The following is a 19,534-nucleotide window of genomic DNA, read 5'->3' on the forward strand; positions in this document are numbered from 1 at the left end:
TTAATGTAGGCCTATCTGTAAAACATAAAGCACTGTTTATTTCATTTGTATCTTTGTTTTATTGTATTTGTCCTATAGTTGAAATTTGCTTCTTTGTTCTTATTTTTAATAACAAAGATAAATGAAAATAACAAAAATAACTAATCATCCACCCCTAGTTTCAGGTGTTTTTGTTTTCCTGGATGTTCTTGATGTTAAGTTTTCAAGTTGATATAATTACCAAGTTGAGCAAAGAGTTGTTGGTATTTAAATTAGTTTTTGTTTGTTTTTGTTTACATTGATCTTAAAATGGCATTGTCAGATTTGTGACATTTACTTTTTGCGTAATGCTAAAACACTGCTGCTCACTTTCAGTTGTAGTGATGCTTTCTTTTCCCAGAAAGAATGTGAAACATATATTGGTTATATCATTTTCATCATTTTTGATTTTATACACTTTAAGCAATGTCGTATCGCATGTCGAATATCGCATTAACAATCACATTTTTCTTCAATATCGTGCAGCCCTACTATTCATCTGTCTATCCTTCTGTCTGTCTGTCTGTCTGTCTATTCGTCTGCCTGTCTAGCTATGCATCTGTCTATCCATCTGTCCAACTATTAGAGGTCGACCGATTGATCGGTTTTGCCGATTAATCGGCACCGATAACTGATTGCTGGAACAACAGTTATCGGCAAAAATCAATACCGATATTTTTCCCGGGTTGCGTTCGTTGCTGAAGCGGCTGAGAAGGGTCCGCTGTCATTATACAGTACGAAAACGGCCTCTAGAGGCGAAATAAAAACTATCACTGACGCCTCGTGGAGTAGTTTTGACACGTGAGACTGCGCGCTTCACGGAGCGGGACGTTTCAGATGCAGATTTAAAGCATAGACAACGAAACGGTATGTATACAGTACACTACACTACATGTTTTCATATCATTATAAATTTGTTGACTAGATGCTGCATTAGTAGAGAAAGAACAGCAGAATATTTGCCATCGAGGCTGAGAGGACGCTAACATTAGTAGTACCTCAAGCGGTTAAAAACGTGTGACAAAAATACATGCAAATCTGACTCAAATGTTTAGTGTCACAATATATAAATATTTAAAGCTAGTGACGTGAGAAAGCAAATTGATATGTTCATGCAGCTGACAGAAACAAATCAGTTTTTTATCAGTTCTTTTTTATCATCATAGAAGCAAATAACATGTGAAAGTATACATATGCATACTTCAATGCTATGGCCTTTGTGCAGACATTTAAAAATGGCCATCTTTAAGCATGACTGTTTAGAATTATATGAAATTGTAACACTTTACAATAAAAGTCCATCTGTAACATTCACTAAGGTTAATAAATGCTGTAGAAGTATTTTTCATTGTTAGATCATTAATTTCAACATATACTAATACATTTTAAATGTTCAAATTGTATCTGTTAACACTATGAACTAACATGAATGATCAAGGTATAATTAACATATTAATATTTAACATTCATTCATATACATTTGTGTAATGTAATAAGTTAATAACATTTTTGTAGTAAAGTTCAGCACTAGTTTACTTGGAGTATTTTGTTTGTTTTCATTCAGTATGTATCAGTAAAACTATCGGTTGATCAATCGATTATCGGCCAGGAGTGCGTTTCCCGAAAGCATCGTTAGCCAACTATGGTCGCAAGTTCTGTCGTTATCAGCAGTTTAACGAGTCGGTGTTTCCCGAAACTATCGTTCCAATGAACATTCGCAAATAGCATCGAAAGTTGTGTGGTTGGAACGACAGCTCTCGAGCTGTGGTTAGAAGCAGAGTTTCTTGTTTGCATGACATGTGGACTCAATAAATCCTCATCTTGAGCCAAATAAGCAAGCTGACATTCAGTACAACCTGTGTCTATTATTTAGAAAACATACAAATGTCATTACGTCTTTTAGATTGTCAAGAGATTTAAAGTACTGTTTTTGAAGAGTGCGCATGTGCGAACGTGCGCTAGTACGTAAGAACGAACCTATGATTGAATCTGGAAATAAACCAAAATAACTGAGAAAAATTTGAAATTGTTCTCAGATGCCATGTCTGTAATTTATAGCAAAACATCTAGCATTAATTCGATCTCAAACAGATTCGTCAAAAGAAGGTATTAATTACTCCCAACACCTGCGTGACATCATTACCCAACATGGTTGAACGACCAATTTGCGACGATATGGTTGCGGGAAACAGTCGTGTTTAGCTAGTTGCTTTCTTCAACAATGCATCGTACTGTGGTAGTGAAGCAGAAAGTTAAGTCACTCTACGGGAAACGCACCCCAGTGCGGTCCAACCTAGTTCTCGTTATCGGCAAAATACACAATCGGGCGACTTCTACTATCTATCCGTCTGCCAGTCTGTCTATCCATCTGTTTTATCCATCTATCTATATATCTGTCTGTCTGTCTTTGTCTCTATCTGTATGTATGTCTGTCTATCTATCTATCCATCTGTTTATCTTTCTGTCTGTCTATCCATCTGTTTATCTGTCTGTCTGTTGCCAACTAGCTTGCAGATGAAAGCCTAAAAGGAAATAATCATGTAGATCCATAAATTAATTTATCTATATGACTTAAATTAGCGTGGCTAGTTTGCTGCACGTATTGTCCTGAATGGATAACCAAATGTCTTTTACTACATCTTGGTTTCTGTCATCCACGTATGTCATTGCATATAAGAGCTATTGAAAGACTGTCACTCGCAGCTGCTGCTTTTCCCACCCCGTCACACCCGCTCCAAACGCAGCACAAGACAAGCCACTTCAAATTACTGTGCAGTGTGTTCCAGCTTCACTGACCGTCTCTTTTTCTCTTTACACTTTCCCTTCCTTAATAAAGATGTCCCACTCTAGCCGCATGGACCCTTCCCACAATCCCCTTCAACAGCAGCAGCAGCAGCAGCAGCAACAGCAGCATCAAGCTCTCCATGGTAACTCCGGCATGGGTGGCCCCGGTGGACCCATGCACTCCCGCAACTCCTCCCAGAATCCCCGGATGCACACAGACAGCTTTGGGCTGGGGGGCCCCGGGGGACCTGGCGACGTTCCAGAGCCGCCACTTGATGTAAGTCAGAATCAATCATCTATTCCAGATCGAACGGTCATGATTTTTGTCCATTTGAATTAGAGGTATGCAGAGAATCTCAATCGAACGCCCATGTTCAATTTGACTCCGTGTACATCCACTACCAACTTATAATGATTTCCTTGCCAATAATTTAGGTCCCATTTTTGCAATTCATCATGTTTAAAACTTTTGGATAATGGTCATCCCCACATTTGCATTTATTAACTATTTTGGATAATGTAATTTTGGTTTCAACTATCAGTAATAGTTTTCTACTCTAAAGGTGCGGTCACATTTACCGTTGCTCAGTGAAATTCCATGGGAGAAATACCAAGTTCAGTCATGAAACTCTTTATGTGCGGTTCGGTACCCAATCAATCACGTCTTCCTATCCACGGACGCCTTTATATTCTGGTCTGACTAGATGGAGCTCAGTTTGTGCACTATGCCTATAGTCCCGGTCCGCCCCAGCACCACTTCTCTAGATCTGCTACGGGGGTCTCTTTTGTCCTGCAGCAGCACGTTTTACTATAAAACACGCAAGTCTCAGCAGCTGCATGTTTTCTTCTCTGTTTTCTTGTGGTTTAGCAGAGCGAGTCTGTGTACTCACTCTGCAGTCACAGTAGCAGATCTAATCTGCCAAAACCAAACCTTTTTACATTTACAATTCTATTTCTCATTAATAAAATGTCTTACAAACTACCACTTAAATCCAGTCATTCCATCAGGAATCAGTTTCGCCTGAGGGCAAAGAAAATCACGGAAATGTTGCTCATGTTAATGTTGGTCACGCTAATTTGCTGCGCTGACTGACAGAAAGCTGCTTGGTTTGAACGTGACTTAATGCATCTCTACGCCATTGACAATAGACAATGTTTTTGCTTGCAAAATTTTGCTGAACTAATGTGCTAATGCTAATGTGACATCACCTTTAAAGGGGCGGTCACACTACGCTTATTCCATTCATACGCACATGAATGCTGGAGAGCGGAAAGGCAAGCTCACGCAAAGAAGTTTCGCATTTCGGCCCGTTCCAAAGTTCAAGTTTGATGAACTGTGAATTCGTATCACGGGAAGATGTGTGACCAATAGAAGATCGATAAGTCACTGGGTGACCTCTTGGCTGAATTAGAAGAATGCAAATTTTTTGCAGTAAAGTGGAGTAGATTGTATATTTTTGCTTTCTAGATTTATTATTATTTGTTATATGTAGAATTTATGTTTATAAAAAAAAGATGTCGCAGAGTGTGATGTCATATCACAACCCTTGCTGTGTCCGTAGAAGTTTCACTTGTCTAGTGTGAACATGACTTAACTCAGTGCAAAAACTGCAAATGGGCCTAGCGATTATTTGAAAGGTTCTTTGATTCAGATTTTTTATTAATGAATTGCTGCAAAACAGTTCAATTAAGTATGTGTTATTAATAACTGTGTAATAGCCGCCTATTTAATCCAATTTAATCCTGCGATAATGCAGGTCTCTACTTTTGACAGTAATTTAATGTTTATTAATGTCTTTGAAAAGCCAACTAATGTTGAATTTATCATTACGATTATAAGCTGAGAGTTTTGCCATAGGCCGAGTCTTAACCCCTGGACTTCCCTTTTTGTTTTTCAGCTTCTCCCAGAGCTGACAAACCCAGATGAGCTGCTGTCCTACTTGGGTCCTCCCGACCTTCCCAACAACAGTAACGATGACCTGCTCTCTCTGTTCGAGAGCAACTGAGCCCCTTCTCCCTCTTATTCATCACCGTCCAACAGACAGCCTCCCCAATCCCGCACACTCCCGGCTCGTCGAGGGGAGGTCTGGGAAGCGTAACAGATATCCGATTGCGTCTTTGCACTGTTTCCTTCTGAGACTGGAATGCAGTGACTCATGGGAAGGTGCAACGAAGATCTTTTTTCTTTTCTTTTTTTTCTTCCTCCTGTGACAATGTTATTGTTCGTCTGCTTCTCTGAACTCTGTCGAGACTTTATTGTGAATTTCAGTTTGAAAGAATTCCTGCTCTCTCGAATCACTTGTAGAAAGACGCCTCATCTCACATCAGACTCGTGTGGTGTAAATGACATTATGTGTGTGTGTGTGTGTGTGTGTGTGTGTGTGTGTGTGTGTGTGTGTGTGTGTGTGTGTGTGTGTGGAGGGGGGGGCGGGGTCAAGTCATTGTTTGTTTTTCATTGCAGCTCCTGTTTTAAATCTAAATTAGATGAGGGACTAACGTCAGTGCTGATGTAAAGTACTACACTTCAGAAATAACACGGGGAAAGCCAAAGTGTCTCACTTCTGTTGTAACTTGAAAAGCAAACATGGCTAAACTTAATTCTCTTAATAAACAGGCAGGCTTAAGTTTTATTTCTTCTTTTTTTTCCTCCCAAAGATGACCACAAAGCTAGCTCCATGTGATGTAACATGGTTTTAAACCATAAATGACTAAATCCTAAATGTACTTGACTTGGAGACCTCGAGTGTAGCCTTTTTTCCTTTTAAACATGCTAATAGAGGCAATCACAATGTGTCAGACCTTAAACAGTAGCATGAAAGAAGTGCACTATGACATTTTGCACACCATGTGTCTGCCAACACACGAAGGAAAAGGCAAAGAATCAGTCATCTTTTGTGACACCCACACAAATACATACACACACGCACACCTCAAGCCACACTGTGTGTGTGTTTTGGCACAAACTCATGCCAATAGACTAATTTAATGCCACACCCTGCTCTCTGTTTTTCGTCTGTCTCGTTAGTTTTTTTCCCCTCTGTTCTTTTTAAAAACGGTCTTCCTCCCCTGTGGATTTTGAGGCCACGATGTCTGTTGATGTCTACCATTACAAGAAAGGACTAGTATCCCTGATCATCGTTGGCTCAGATCACACCCTCACTTGCGGACGCATTTCACTCGCCCTTAAATATGCAAGTTTGGGCTGTTATTTGGTAGAAAACAAGTTTTCTTCGTCAACAAATTGTGTGAAACCATACAGAGCACAAGCAGCCCAGTAGCACCTTGTTGACAGGTTACAAAACACACAAATGCACACGAGGAGTCACAAACAGGGCGTTTTTTGGACATATACCTTCCCGTAGTGAGATTTTGCTTGGACAAATCTGGGTGGGTGGGAGCGTCACAACAGGTAATGGACTAATGTTTATAGCCGCACTCATAATTGAGAAGGAAAACATTGGGATTCATGTGAAATATGTACAGATATAGTATTATTATTGTCGCAGATGTCAACTTTCTCTTAACCCCATGATATGGAAAAAAGAACATTTGAAACACTATGACAAGAGCTCATGTCAGACATGCGCTTCATTCCCCCCGTTTTCCATTCAGTGCTCGCTTTCTCAGCAGAGAAACCGTGGAGGGGAGATGAGTCTGCTGTCGGTTCCTGTCTTGTCTGATTTTATTATTTATCATCGCTCTTTGGACACCGTTAGCAAAGTGCAGTTTGTATATTGACAATACAGGGAGCATCATGAGTCGACGGATGTGCTTTTGTTCTTTTTTTCGTTTGTTTGAAGTCATTTGTGTATCATACAATTTTATCTTTGATTATATAATAATTGTTATTATAATTATAAAGATAATTGATGGGCCTGTATGCATCTCTCTCTTCTGTGTTAACTAGCAGAGTTTATGAATTTGTTAGAAAGAGAAAAAAAAGAATTCATCAAAATCTGTGACCATAATCATGAAAAACTGAGAAACCAGCATCACTTGTTGATCAAACTGTTGAAAAAGATGTTTGACTGTCATGTGTTGGTGGATCATTAAGTTCTATCAATTGAATTAAACATGTACAATTGAAATCGATTTGTTTTTCTAAAGATGTGAAATATTTCCATTATGTTTTATAAGTAAAGAGTTAAGCCCCATTGCGTTTCATTGGCTTTATTTGGAGAGAGCAGAAGCAGCACCGCATTGTGTCAAGACGCGGTAACGCTGTTCATGGGGCGTGTCCGGAAGACGGGCGTTCTGAGGGGAAAAGAAAGCTTTTGCGACTCATTTCGCTTTATATCTTACTGTGTCACGTTTAAAGATCTTTTGGTTAATCACAAACTATGTAATAAATGTAGAAAATTCCTAAATGTAATCTTCAAAACATTCGTTATTCGTGATACAATCTTGAGCAGTAATGGCGAATTCAGCCTTTGGCCACCGCCCTCGTGCAGTAACAGATCGCTGGTACACGCCCACAGCATTCCCTCGTTGCTCATTGGATGGAACGCAGCAACGTCATTTCTACCTACTCTAACGGGCCAATGAGGATGTCAATCAAACGCACTCCCTCTGATCGCTGCGTTCGAGCGCTGCGATAATTTATTCATCCGCACCGCCTCTGATTGGATAACGCGCACGTCATTCAGCGGTTCCACGGCTTCATAGGTTCCAATTGAAAAAAAAGGTCTGCTGGCTGCTTCTATATATCCCGTTTTCGCACGCATCCTACTTCCCGATGAGCTGCGGCATTTTGTAGGATTCATTCGGTGACCAGCTGCTAATACAAATTGATTTTTTTTTGTCATCATGGCCAACCCCAGAGTTTATTTTGACATCACCATCGATGGAAGGAGTGCTGGGAGGATTGTAATTGAGGTAGGTAACATAAAATGACTGTTTTGCGGTGTATCTTGTGTTTTAGCATCACACCTTCTTTTTAAATCTGGCGTATTTGTCCATAAAAAATATGTTAAATATTTGCATGTAAACTGTATGAAGCATCCTTATCTTGAAATGGGCGGATGGGGAAGCAGTTATTTCCCGCGCCGAACTGCAACAATGTTTCTATTCGCCGTAGATCAGGCGCTACATTGGTACCGGTGTTCTTGTTAAAATTGAACGCTGTTAGTCATCCTGATGCTTCTCAATGACATCTAGAAAATGAGTTGTGCTGCTGTCATTGACAGGAGACTGACAGCTAAGCGCACATGGCGGAGTTTTCTCTGATTACAGACGCAGACTGCGCGTGTGTTGCGCTGCACGCGTTTTTTTTATGCAGACGCCATTTTCACCATTTTTTCAAAACCCCAAGGTGCCATTTTGAAAAGGGAGGGGTGAATGCTGGAGTTTAGCCGTCTGTCGAAACTTGTTCACCAGCACTCAATATTAAAATGTGATTTGAATGCTCAGACTTGAGTCATAAGATTTTAATCCCCTCTTGAAATGGTACTGCAGAAATGTCGATAAATGTGCTCGTGCACTATCAGCACCTCGCGCGCTCTCGCTAATGAAAATCGATGTTGACGCGGAAGTCATGGAATTTTAACCTGTTCGGGTTCTTTCAACGTCATAGCAGCCAAAACATCTATGTTCCAATTTATGGTCTAGAACAGTTAAAGATAGAAACAGGTCACTTACCTTCATACTTTAACAGCAACAAGAAACAACAAATCCTTAAATCTATCCTTTGATATTTGCTTATCAAGATGCGGATATACTCAATTTAGATATCATGTTTATGATTTATCTCCGTATTTGATTTGGTATGACTTCAATGATTGCATTTGATTGTTCATTGTTTAAAATGTGGCATTTCAAAGAATGGTTATGCTCTAATAGCGTATCTTCATCATGCGTGGTTATGCAGTTAAATCGCAAAACGTACTGGAAAGAAGTTTGTTTTATATGGGGTTTTATGCATTACACTTACTGAAATATACTGAAATGAATATGTATAGAACACATAAGTGAGAATGCCAAAAAAAATCTGAAAATGGCCATATTGATAACACTAATCCATTGATATCCACACATACTATATATATATATATATATATAAGCAGTTTCTGCTTGGACTTCAGCTTAATTTCTATTTCTTGTTTTCCCCTTCTATTTAAATAGCTGAGAGCTGATGTTGTACCCAAGACTGCTGGTAAGCATATTTCCACATTAAATGGCTTTATTATGAATATGTTGACATTCTCTTCTCACTGAAATTCTTTTTAAACTTAATATTTTTCTTCTGAGACTAAATTTTCTTACTGCTACTCCCTGTTCTGAAGTTTATTGCTATATTTTTTTTCAAAGTGATCAGACTTACAGTATTCGTATAAATAATAATTAAAAATTGAAAGTTTTCCATAGACTTAATGAGCAAAAATGCCCCCCCCCCCCTGTTGGAGCGGTACTGTCCACTAGAGGGAGACCCGTACCATTTGATTGTGTATCTGAACGCCTACAAACCTGAAACCTGATTTATTTGTGCCATTGCTTGTACTATTGTGAACTTTAACATGTATGTATAATTTTGCTGTAATAATAGGCTAATTTATTACAATACAAAGGCTGCCCGTTCAGGCTTTCTCAAGCCGACATCAATGTTTGTTTAGTAACTTTAGCTTCTAGTTACACATTAATGTCTCAATACCCAAACAGAGAACTTCCGTGCTCTGTGCACTGGCGAGAAAGGTTTCGGCTACAAGGGCTCCGGCTTCCACCGCGTCATCCAGAAGTTCATGTGCCAGGTAAGCTCTGAACCCCGTGATGTCATTGGAGTCTGTGGTTGACATCACACACTGATGTCATGCTCTCGTCACGCAGGGCGGCGACTTCACCAACCATAACGGAACTGGTGGAAAGTCCATCTATGGCAACAAGTTTGAGGATGAGAACTTCACCCTGAAGCATGGAGGGAAGGGAACCCTGTCCATGGCCAACGCCGGACCGAACACCAACGGTTCCCAGTTCTTCATCTGCACCGCTGATACCGCTTGGTAAAGCCCTTCTTTGTGACTGTGCCCTTCTGCCGTCTAACTGATTTTGTATTTAGATTTGGTGACGTAATCCCTAATTCTGGTTTCTCCATGAACAGGCTCGATGGCAAGCACGTTGTGTTCGGTAAAGTGGTAGAAGGCATAAACGTGGTGGACGCCATCGAGGCCAAAGGAAGCAGCAGCGGGAAGTGCTCCGCCAAGGTCGTGATCGCTGACTGTGGCCAACTTTAATCGTCGCTTACACCTCCTTCCCATCCCAACCATGCACATTCCTTACTATATAGATTTCTTTTTTTATTGCCATTCCTGAATGAGATGCTTATTCCATGTGTCATGGTCCTGTTTTATGTATTCCAACAGTCCCCAGGACTTAATTTGTTAAACATGGATTAAAGATGGATCAAGATTCCTTTCAACATGTTTTTGTATTCTTTCTTTCTTTCATTAGAACAGACAGCTCAACTCATTTGTTGCGGAGCAATCCAGAGATCTTTTATTTCTCATTGTGCTGTTGTGTTCTTGTAATATAGAAGTCATTCATAAGGAGCCCATTAAAGTCTGTTTTGGTTCCAAAATGGCAGCGTGCTGCTGCAGTTGTTTCTGTTGACCAGCAGGTGGCGCCCTGCTTACTTCACTAGTGCAGTGGTTCACTAAAACAATCTATAAAAAAACATTCTTTACTTGAAAATGAACATTCACTGAAAAAATATAAGATTTTTTTCATTGTTTATTTAATAGCAAATTAATTTAACTAATTAAAATTGTATAAACATAAATACAAATACACACAATTAATAAAAAATATATCCCAAAAAATCTAAATAGTAAAACTCTTTCAGTATTGCAATGATGCTAAAATAAGTAATTTTACTTGAAAATAAACATTAACTGACATAAAATTAAACTTTTTATTTTAGATAGTATTTTCATTGTTTAATTTGATGTGCTAGAGTAAATGAATAAAAATAAGAAATTACTAAACTAAACACACCAAATTACTAAAACTTTCAAATAAAATATTACCAAAAACAAATCAAAATAGTAATAACTATTTCAGTATTGCAATGATACTAAAATAGAAATAAATTTTTTTGCTTCAAGTAAACAATGTCCTTAAAATCCAATGATGAAATGTTTGTGTAACCTATTAATAATAAATGAACTGCATAGGCCCAGCAATATGCACATTATTTGAAATAAGCATGGTTTTTCTGGCCCTCCCAAGTTTAAGGAAATCTATTATTTTCCATATTACCACAGGACACCAAATAAAGAAACTCACAATATTTATTGTGTGTGAACCTTTTTAACCACATATACAAAAACATTACAAATGATGTATTACAACAGCAGTGTTTTTAGATCGAGTCCATTCGCTTGAGCTCTACAAGGTTTCTATGTAAAAATGTGTCAGAGCCTCTTCATTGGAGGAGTTAAACCATCTCATCCAGCAAGTTTCCCGGGCTGTGTGTTTGTCCCAGAGCAGCGCTGTTGGGGTTATCGTTGCACATGGGACATGAACATCTCACTTCCAGCCACTTCACCAGACACCTGGTAAGACAGAGCATCAGAACTGCTATCCTGAAACTAGTCTGGCTGTAAGGAGTCTTTTCCTCAATGCCATTAACACGATAAAGGGGATTTACCTCTTGTGAAAGGAGTGTTGGCATGGTAACACTCCGAGCTCATCTTTTGTCCTGAAGTCCTCCAAACAGACTGCACATGTTAACTGAGAAACACAGTGTGTAAGAGGGGGAAATCAGAACGGTTTCAAAACTTTCAAAATAGTCAAGAAGACAGAAGGTGTTTTACCCCATGTGCATGTATCCGCGACGTTTCATCTTTAAATACGACCTGTAATTTAAAACATGCTTTAAATGAAGTATTTACACACTTAAAAATGTCTGAATTTCATTGCATCGACAAGCAGCATTTCTTTGAAATGGCACAAGCACATTTTCTGAGAATACATTTAACAAAGAGAAGTTTGAAAATCAAGTATTGTGATTTTCCAAAACCATGAGAATTCTACTAGAATATCTCTAGTGTGTGAGAGAAGATATCCGCACAATGATAGCAATATCCAAAATCCTTCTCCTTGTGGAGACATTTTTTGGTCCCCATGAGGAAAAAATCTAAAATGCAGAAAGCTTTCTGTGATGGGTAGGTTTAGTGTAAGGGGATATAATATACAGTTTGTAAAGTATAAAAATCATTATGTCTATGGAAAGTCCCCATTTAAACATCAAAACACAATGTGAATTTCTTTTCAATTCAGCAAGTTTACATGAAAGTGAGAATTTCCTGTCCTTAAAGGGGTGGTTCAGGATTTTGGACATCGGGCCTCATTTCCAAGTTAGTCTTAGTGTTATTTATCAGTGGAGACAGTTTTCAAAAAATTTCATCCAGTCGTTCCAGTTGCATAGTTCGCCGGTGCTAGGCTAGCGCGAGTCAACGGTAACTGCTATCCTGCCATTAAAAACAGTTTTACCCACTCCACAGAACACGAAAAGCAAATAAACTATAACGCCAGACTATCGATGTAAATGTCTGTTGAGAGAATAATGGTAGAGTTAAGTACTCTTAGTCTTGCATCTCAATGATCGCAATACATTTACAGGAACTAGTTTCTCAGCAGCGGTGGAATTTTACTTTGCTCCGGTTAGTAGTACTGCGCCGAAAAGTAAACACGGAACCGAAGAGCACTGCAGTCGGGACCATAGACATAATAAATACATAGACGCCCCATTGGCCGCTTTGGAACGTTGCTGCGATCATAGACAGTAAAAGAATACGATACGTCAACGGGTCCGCCATTTTGCGGAGGGCAAGACTGCACTGTAATCAAATGTAAGTAAACGGGTGAGCTGCGTTTTTTCTGGATAAAAACAAACTGTTTTTACATTTATCAACCGATTTCAGTGGTTTGTATGTGGTGTACAAAAAGTTCCATCTCTAGTTATTTAAAATCTCGATAGTTAGACTTGTAAAATATTTTTTTTTAACAAAGAATGGTCAAGTCATGTATCTGGCTTTTTATTCTTGGATAAGAATGGTGAAGACCCCCATACTGAGATATAATTTAAGTTTTCTTATTATGGAAAAAGCATTTTTTTGTGATTGGCCAGATTTTAGCAATAACAAAGATAACTGATGGATCCTTTATGATAATACATATGTTACGGTACAAGTAGTGCAATGCAAATAGTAAATATAACATAAAGTGAGAAGTAATAGTAAATAGTTTAGTCAATAAAATAAACAAATAGTATAGCTTCAGTCAACACACACACCAGGATACAACGTTAAAATAGCCTAAATATAAAGTTATGAAACTTCACTTTGTTCTCAGCCAAAACGATTGACATAGACATTTTTAAGTGACAAATACTTTTTGATGCCTCGCATCACACACTCACCATTTTGTATCCTGCTCTCACATTCCGAGCCTGGTGTCTCAATTTACTGCGCAGAGAAAAAGGCCGCACATTTCATTAACAGGGTTGATGTTATTTTGATTGAATTAAAAATAGATAATATTCATAACTTAAATAAATATTATCATCATGGCCATATTCCAGGATGACAATGTCAAGATTCATCAGGCTCAAATTGTGAAAGAATGGTTGGGATTAGCATGAAGAATTAAATGTTGTGATGTTATTTCGATCAAGAGGTGCATCATTTTTTGGTCAAATATTGGACTTGTTTTGTCTATGCAAGAGTCCAGCACTCTGTAAAGTCTCCTCCTGCACATCCCAAACACTCTCAATGAATTTAAGCTCTGGACTCAGAGGAGACGATTCATGTGTGGAAATGATTCTTCATGATCCTCACAACCATTCTTTCACAATCTGAGCCTGATGAATCTTGACATTATCATCCTGTAATATGGCCATGATGTGTCTCATACATGGTGGTTTAAGAAATGAAAAGCTACACACTCCATCAATTAGGGTTAGAAGAACTGTTGCCAAACATAAACATGCTAGAAACATCATAATCACTGCAATAATGATCCAATCATAAACTGGGTTTCCATCCAAACGTGAAGCGAATCATTTCAAAATAAAACACCATCAGCGGAAACATCCGATTAGTCACGTGGGATTTAATGTTCTTTACGTCAGAATTTATTCAGCAAAATACACTTGAAAATGCGCATAAAAACAGGGTGATGGAAACATAGCAATAGACTCTTAAGCATTTGCCTATTTAAATCCAAACACCAACTTTTTTTTTGTCCGGGCAGTGTATGTGTGTATATATCTATTTATGTATATTCATGATTTAATTCAATTTAATTATTTGAATTAAATACTTATATTGCATATATTGTGTGTTTGTTTGTGTATCCATCAAGTACATCTCTATCTAGACATCAGTTTGGCTGCAGTACGAGCAGTGGTTGTGCTGTGTGTAGTGTGTTTCTAAACCACACAGATTTGCCCTGGGAAGGTTTGCTTCTCTCTGTGTTTGACATAACATTACCCAAAAGCCTTTGGTCAAAAATAGCATAGTGAACAAAAAGCGTGGAGATACAATCTAGTCCTGAATTGTTCGTGTTCGGAAGCGCGTGAGGCCAGAGGAAGTCCTTTCTGTCAGTCTGTCACAGTCGTTATTTACAGGAGAACCCTGATGAAGTCCAGCTTTATAAACATGATAGTGTCAGCCACACTCACTTACCTTATAAAGAAGCAGCAGAATATCAGGCTTAAGACAAAGACAAAGATCCCAGTGCCAAAGATGACCACATAGATGTTGAGAGGGAGTTCCTGAGAGGTCACTGGAGGCATGGTGCTTTAAATATCAATCATTTCCTGAAGATCAAGAAGCCCTGAGAGAAGAGACGACAGAGGAAAGGGGAGTCCGTTATTCACTATTGAAGGGAGTTTATTTGAGTTTGTAGACTTTATCTCAAAATATGAAATATTTTGTCTTTTTAATGTAATATATTATTACATTCAAATAATTAAGTGTAATTAAAAAGACTATACCTGCTGGGGTGGGTGTGTTTATTAGAAATAATGTCTATATGTCTGCACTCTCCGTCTGTCCTGCCAGACCTGTAAATACCCCAGTCGGCTCAATTTGCTTTTCCAAGTTAAAATCTAACAATTATAAAGTTATATCTCTATTTTTAAAAGAGAATATTTCCACTCCTCCTGTTATTTTCTATTGTGACAATGTGTTTAATAATGTATATTGGACTCAAGTTTTGGTCGTTACCCCAAAAATTCCTCCTTACAAATAAGGTTAAGGAAATCTCATATAACATAATCCATGAGTTTATCCTACCAAGCTATTTTTACAAAAAAAAATAAAAGTGATATTGAAATCAACTTCTCTTTCTGTCAAAGTTCTACTGAAACCATTTCTCATATGTTTTGGTCCTGCCAAGGTACACAGTGTTTCTGGAAAGATGTTGAGAGATTTATTGCTTTATTAAAAATAATAAATTTATTATAATTATAATTATTTTATTGATTTATTAAAAATATTCTCTTATCCAATAAGTATGAGATATTAGGTTACTGTTTTAAAGACCATTGCGCAAAGGATGCTGGTTTCATTATACATTTTATTTTTATGTAAATTTCATATCCACAAATGTAAATTCACAAATAGCAAACCCAATTTTACAGTGTTTGAGGATGAGATTAAAATGTGCATAGATGTGATGTCAAAATTGAAAAATAGCAAAGCAATTAAAACAACTGCAATATGTTAACTTAACATTTTCACAAAACGTATCTATGTTTATTCAACAATATAGATATGTACCCTCTCTGATGTTCTTCTTGTTTTTTTGTCTCTTTTTCTTTCAATTTCTATTACATTGTAAACCATGTGATATGTTCTTCTGCTGTAGGCTAATATGGAAGTTACCCTTGTACATGCTATTTGTTGATGATAAAGTATTCCGATAAAAAAAAGTTAATTTACGGAAAAATTTAAAGTGATTATTTTGTGCAACATAACAATACGAAACAGGACGAGCTGAAAGCAATATAGTACATTTTTAGGGATTTGAACAACGCTTGGAAAGGCAGTTCACACTAATTTCAATCGATTTTTAAAACACGATTTATCTGAAAGATAGCCTAAAGAAACAAAATTAAACATTTACAATGTAATTCAATAAAAAATATATAAAAACAAAAAATCTCACCATTATAAACAGGCTCCATAAGCGTTTTCCCTTCAGTGTTTATTCATACTCGGTTTTGTATGTTCTCACGCGCCAACCTTCAAACGACTCAAAAGAATCACTGACTGTTTAGTTACATCTACAGTCAGTATCGAGAGTTTGTAAATGTGAATAAAACAATATTCCGTCAGGAACACGGAAATCAAACAATGTAACGGACCGCAGACAGACATAAATATCCACGACATGCACGAGAAAACAATAAACCCCGCCTGTAATTCAAGGGGCGGAGCACAAATATTAGATGATTCACTGATTATTCAGTGATTCACTCCGTTAAAAACTTCCCATATATCCATCAAATCAAATTTAAATCAATTAATTATAAGTATTTCTATTATATTAGCCTATATATAAAATAAACGTGTGTGGCCTCAAAAGTAGGCTATATAAAAGTTTTGCATGAATAGCTCTTAAAATCTATATATATATAAAAAGAAAAATACAGCATAGGCTACACATTTCTCGACCCAAGTTATTTTTTTAAGTGAAAATGTGTTTAGTTAGGGGGGGATCATCACAGTCAAAGTCTCCTAATTTTGTTTTCCATTTAATTTAGCGAAAATTATATATGACTCACAATAGACAAACTCGGCTAAGTGGTTCAAAGTGGTCTGGAAATTACTTTGTAGAATTAATTAGAATACTTTGTAGAATACTTTGTAGTATTAAGCGAAATGAAAAGGTAGGAGATTTTAAAAGGCATGTTTAGACAGAAATATTACCAGGTTAAAGGGGCCAAAGGCTTTTGAGGCGCCGGTCATTCATGACTGACTCAGATGGTTGTTTGTTCACACACCCTGCTAACAAATCTGTCGTTAAACACCATAATCAATTCACTGAAGATTCATTTAATATTTAAGAAACGCCGTAAGACTATTCTTACTCATTGCATGAGATTAAGACTTATAGACTTAGATTATGAAGTTATTCTTAATTCTTTAAATAGGAAAAAAATCAAACCAACATTGGCAGGTTTCAGTTTTGATCCCTTTCTCATTATCCAGAGGATTTTAAAAAGAAGACTTTAGAACAGTCTTCATGCACAAAAAATCATAATATGTCAAATGTGCCAGGATGATAGTATTTTGTTTTAACTACAGAGCTTTGTAACTTTATTGCTTTCTACACAATACATTGATTGATTCATTGTCTGCATGCCTGTTTATTAGTCCATTTGTAGTTTCTTTATTTAGCCTAACATTTTCAAATAATTGATTGCTTTAGTTCTCCATGCTGCCATATTCACAAACAAACAGCCCTAAACATTCAGTGGTTCTGTGTGAAAATCCAGCCCTGCTCTCTGACAAACAAGGCTTTAGCAAAGGTTAAACGACACCACAGTGCAACATTCAGACGACATGCCTTCGAAAATCTCCAGTCAACCCTAGGGATAGTGAGGACAAAGTTCATATTTCATCAGTCATTTTCCTTGTGAACATTTCCTCATCATGAAATTCAAAATATTTGCAAGGCGTTTTAAATTAGCTACATTTTGAATGAATTGGCCACATGGTGGCGCTAAGTGTTTAATGTTAATGTTTATAGGTCCAGTGTGGACTAGAATCTTAATTCTGTTTTTACGTCTTATTTTTTTTCCGAAACTTTATTGAAAATTAGGACATGCAGCAGGAAAACAACATGGCGTAAAATGCACTTACGAAATTATGCAAAATACTTAAATATTTGTATGTGCATATTTTGCAAAAAACTTAAAATAGATTGTGTTTATATATGTATATAACCAACATTTTTAAATAAATTGTTCAAATCAAAGTTTTTATTGTTATGATTCACCTTGTAGCTGATTAGCTTGGTTCATGGCACGCTTTAACAAAGATTTTAAAAAAATTCTTAAAGGAGAAATTAATGGAAAAAATACGGAACCAAAAGTGCTTAAAAATTGACCGGGCGCTAATGCACACTCTTTGTTCCAAAGTTTGTGGTAAAAAAGAAAAGAAAAAACAGCTTTGCTGGAGAAAAAAAACTATTTTAAACAAGTTTGAACAATTTTTTATTTCAGATCCAGCACAAAAGCAACTCTTTGCTTAGATTTCATATGCATTATAAATAAAATAACAACATTAGCATTTTTTTTTTTACAAACTTTGTCTCTGGCTGCACGCTCCCGCTCAACTCAGAAATTTGGTCCAAAACAAGTTGAATCTCTGAGCCATCGATACTTGTTCTTAAGACACAAACTGGTGTGTGGATCAGCTCCACATACTGTGGAAGGGATTGGCAGTCCTGGCAGTGTTTAGCAGTGGTTAGATGTTACGACGACCAACACATACACAAATACAGTAAACAGCTGTCCCCAATAATACAAATGTACAGAAATGACAATAATACTAGCACACTGTAATTTCATACAGCTACAGTTTGTACTGCACTTGAGGATTTGCTGGATTTGTAAGTACAACAAGGTTGCACTTGTTGTGTAGCTACCGTATTTTACAATACCATACAAAACAAGTTAAAAGAGACAGCTTGGATAACTTGAAACATGTAGAATACTTCACATGACATCTTTTTTGTAGTATTTATACAGACAACGATAAATCAAACAAGTTAATGTGTAACAAAACTGACTGCAAATTTGCATATAGTCACATGTACACTTGAGCTCAGGTCACCAGAGTTTAGTAACTGAGTGGATGTCAGTGTATGTCATGTACTGGCTCACTGTGATGAATGTGATCAGCTACATTACCTTCATTAAAAGTCGCTTGAGACACCGGCATTTAAATGCAAAATCGATGGATCATACTTACAAACTTTTCAAATAGCCTATCATAACTATAACACTGCACCTATAACAAGACATTTTTTAATTTTGGGGAAAAACTCCATCTTCTGGACAAAATATAAGACGTCCTTACTGTGACAATCTGGCCGTCAAAATATTTGAGTGGTTGTTAGGGTGTTCTGAAAGGTCACTATGGAATATTATTGTTTTGGGTTGTTGCTAGGGTGCTCTTGGCAGTTGCTAAGGCATTGCTAGGATGTCTAAGTGGTTACTAGGTTGTTCTGAGGGTTGCTTATGGAAGCTTGTTTCTGCCATGGAATAAAATAATACTTTTTATCTTACAATTCAGATTTTTTTCCCCTCACAATTGTGAGTTTATATTACAAAAAGTCAGAATTGGGGGATATAAACTCGCAATTGCGAGAGAGTCTCAAATTGTGAGGGGAAAAAAGTCATTTGCGAGTTTATATCGTAATTCTAATATTATAAACTTGCAATTATGTTTTTTCTTGCAATTCTGTATGTTTTTCTCTCGCAAATGTGAGTTATAAAGTCCAATTCTGAAAAAAAAAAGCGATTTTATTTTTTTGTGGAATTTTTATTCAGTGGCGGAAATACGCTTCCAAAGTTGCTATGGTACCGCTAGGCAACTAGGGTGTTGCTAGGTGGTTGTTAGGGTGTTCTGGGTGGTTACTATGGCCATACTATGTGGTTACTAGATTGTTGTGATTGATGTGGGGTCTTACCAATGCATTGTTCACAAAGAAAGTGCATCCCACT

The 19,534-nt window shown here is 37.2% G+C and overlaps 3 protein-coding genes across 6 annotated transcripts in view; 2 read left to right on the forward strand and 1 right to left on the reverse strand.

The window, feature by feature from the left end:
• The window catches only part of zmiz2 (zinc finger, MIZ-type containing 2), a 57,535-nt gene extending 50,579 nt beyond the window's left edge, over positions 1 to 6,956 (forward strand). For 3 of the 4 annotated variants that reach the window (XM_056261473.1, XM_056261471.1, XM_056261474.1), the window contains exons 18-20: positions 2,855 to 3,079; positions 4,701 to 5,175; positions 5,224 to 6,956. In XM_056261473.1, coding sequence (XP_056117448.1) covers positions 2,855 to 3,079; positions 4,701 to 4,808 — 333 coding nt within the window. In that variant the 3' untranslated portion in view covers positions 4,809 to 5,175; positions 5,224 to 6,956. Of the gene's footprint in view, positions 1 to 2,854; positions 3,080 to 4,700; positions 5,180 to 5,223 lie in introns of all 4 variants that reach the window. The other variant, XM_056261472.1, reaches the window with a different exon arrangement.
• A 529-nt stretch (positions 6,957 to 7,485) lies between these two features.
• ppiab (peptidylprolyl isomerase Ab (cyclophilin A)) lies at positions 7,486 to 10,210 on the forward strand. The gene is made up of 5 exons (XM_056261530.1): positions 7,486 to 7,677; positions 8,923 to 8,953; positions 9,457 to 9,545; positions 9,622 to 9,794; positions 9,893 to 10,210. Exons 1-5 carry the CDS (start codon positions 7,609 to 7,611, stop codon positions 10,023 to 10,025), a joined length of 495 nt encoding a protein of 164 aa, XP_056117505.1. The 5' UTR covers positions 7,486 to 7,608; the 3' UTR covers positions 10,026 to 10,210.
• An 853-nt stretch (positions 10,211 to 11,063) lies between these two features.
• LOC130094937 (RING finger protein 122) lies at positions 11,064 to 16,225 on the reverse strand. The gene is made up of 6 exons (XM_056261531.1): positions 15,967 to 16,225; positions 14,481 to 14,631; positions 13,214 to 13,259; positions 11,607 to 11,648; positions 11,441 to 11,523; positions 11,064 to 11,345 (listed from the first exon to the last, which is right to left on the reverse strand). Exons 2-6 carry the CDS (start codon positions 14,588 to 14,590, stop codon positions 11,228 to 11,230), a joined length of 399 nt encoding a protein of 132 aa, XP_056117506.1. The 5' UTR covers positions 14,591 to 14,631; positions 15,967 to 16,225; the 3' UTR covers positions 11,064 to 11,227.
• Positions 16,226 to 19,534: the final 3,309 nt, after the last annotated feature.

Source organism: Rhinichthys klamathensis, unplaced genomic scaffold (assembly GCF_029890125.1).
Source record: "Rhinichthys klamathensis goyatoka isolate OS25496 unplaced genomic scaffold, OSU_Roscu_1.1 h1tg000183l_1, whole genome shotgun sequence".
Taxonomy (NCBI): Eukaryota; Metazoa; Chordata; class Actinopteri; order Cypriniformes; family Leuciscidae; genus Rhinichthys; species Rhinichthys klamathensis.

What these genes read in the sequence shown, in the direction of transcription:
- ppiab (XM_056261530.1), top strand. Translation starts at nt 7,609, where the DNA reads ATGGCCAACCCCAGAGTTTATTTTGACATCACCATCGATGGAAGGAGT. An exon ending in TGTTGTACCCAAGACTGCTG is followed by an intron (nt 8,954 to 9,456) that starts GTAAGCATATTT and finishes ATACCCAAACAG; the next exon opens with AGAACTTCCGTGCTCTGTGC. An exon ending in TCCAGAAGTTCATGTGCCAG is followed by an intron (nt 9,546 to 9,621) that starts GTAAGCTCTGAA and finishes CTCGTCACGCAG; the next exon opens with GGCGGCGACTTCACCAACCA.
- LOC130094937 (XM_056261531.1), bottom strand. Translation starts at nt 14,590, where the DNA reads ATGCCTCCAGTGACCTCTCAGGAACTCCCTCTCAACATCTATGTGGTC. An exon ending in TGAGAGCAGGATACAAAATG is followed by an intron (nt 11,649 to 13,213) that starts GTGAGTGTGTGA and finishes TTTAAATTACAG; the next exon opens with GTCGTATTTAAAGATGAAAC. An exon ending in CAACACTCCTTTCACAAGAG is followed by an intron (nt 11,346 to 11,440) that starts GTAAATCCCCTT and finishes CTGTCTTACCAG; the next exon opens with GTGTCTGGTGAAGTGGCTGG.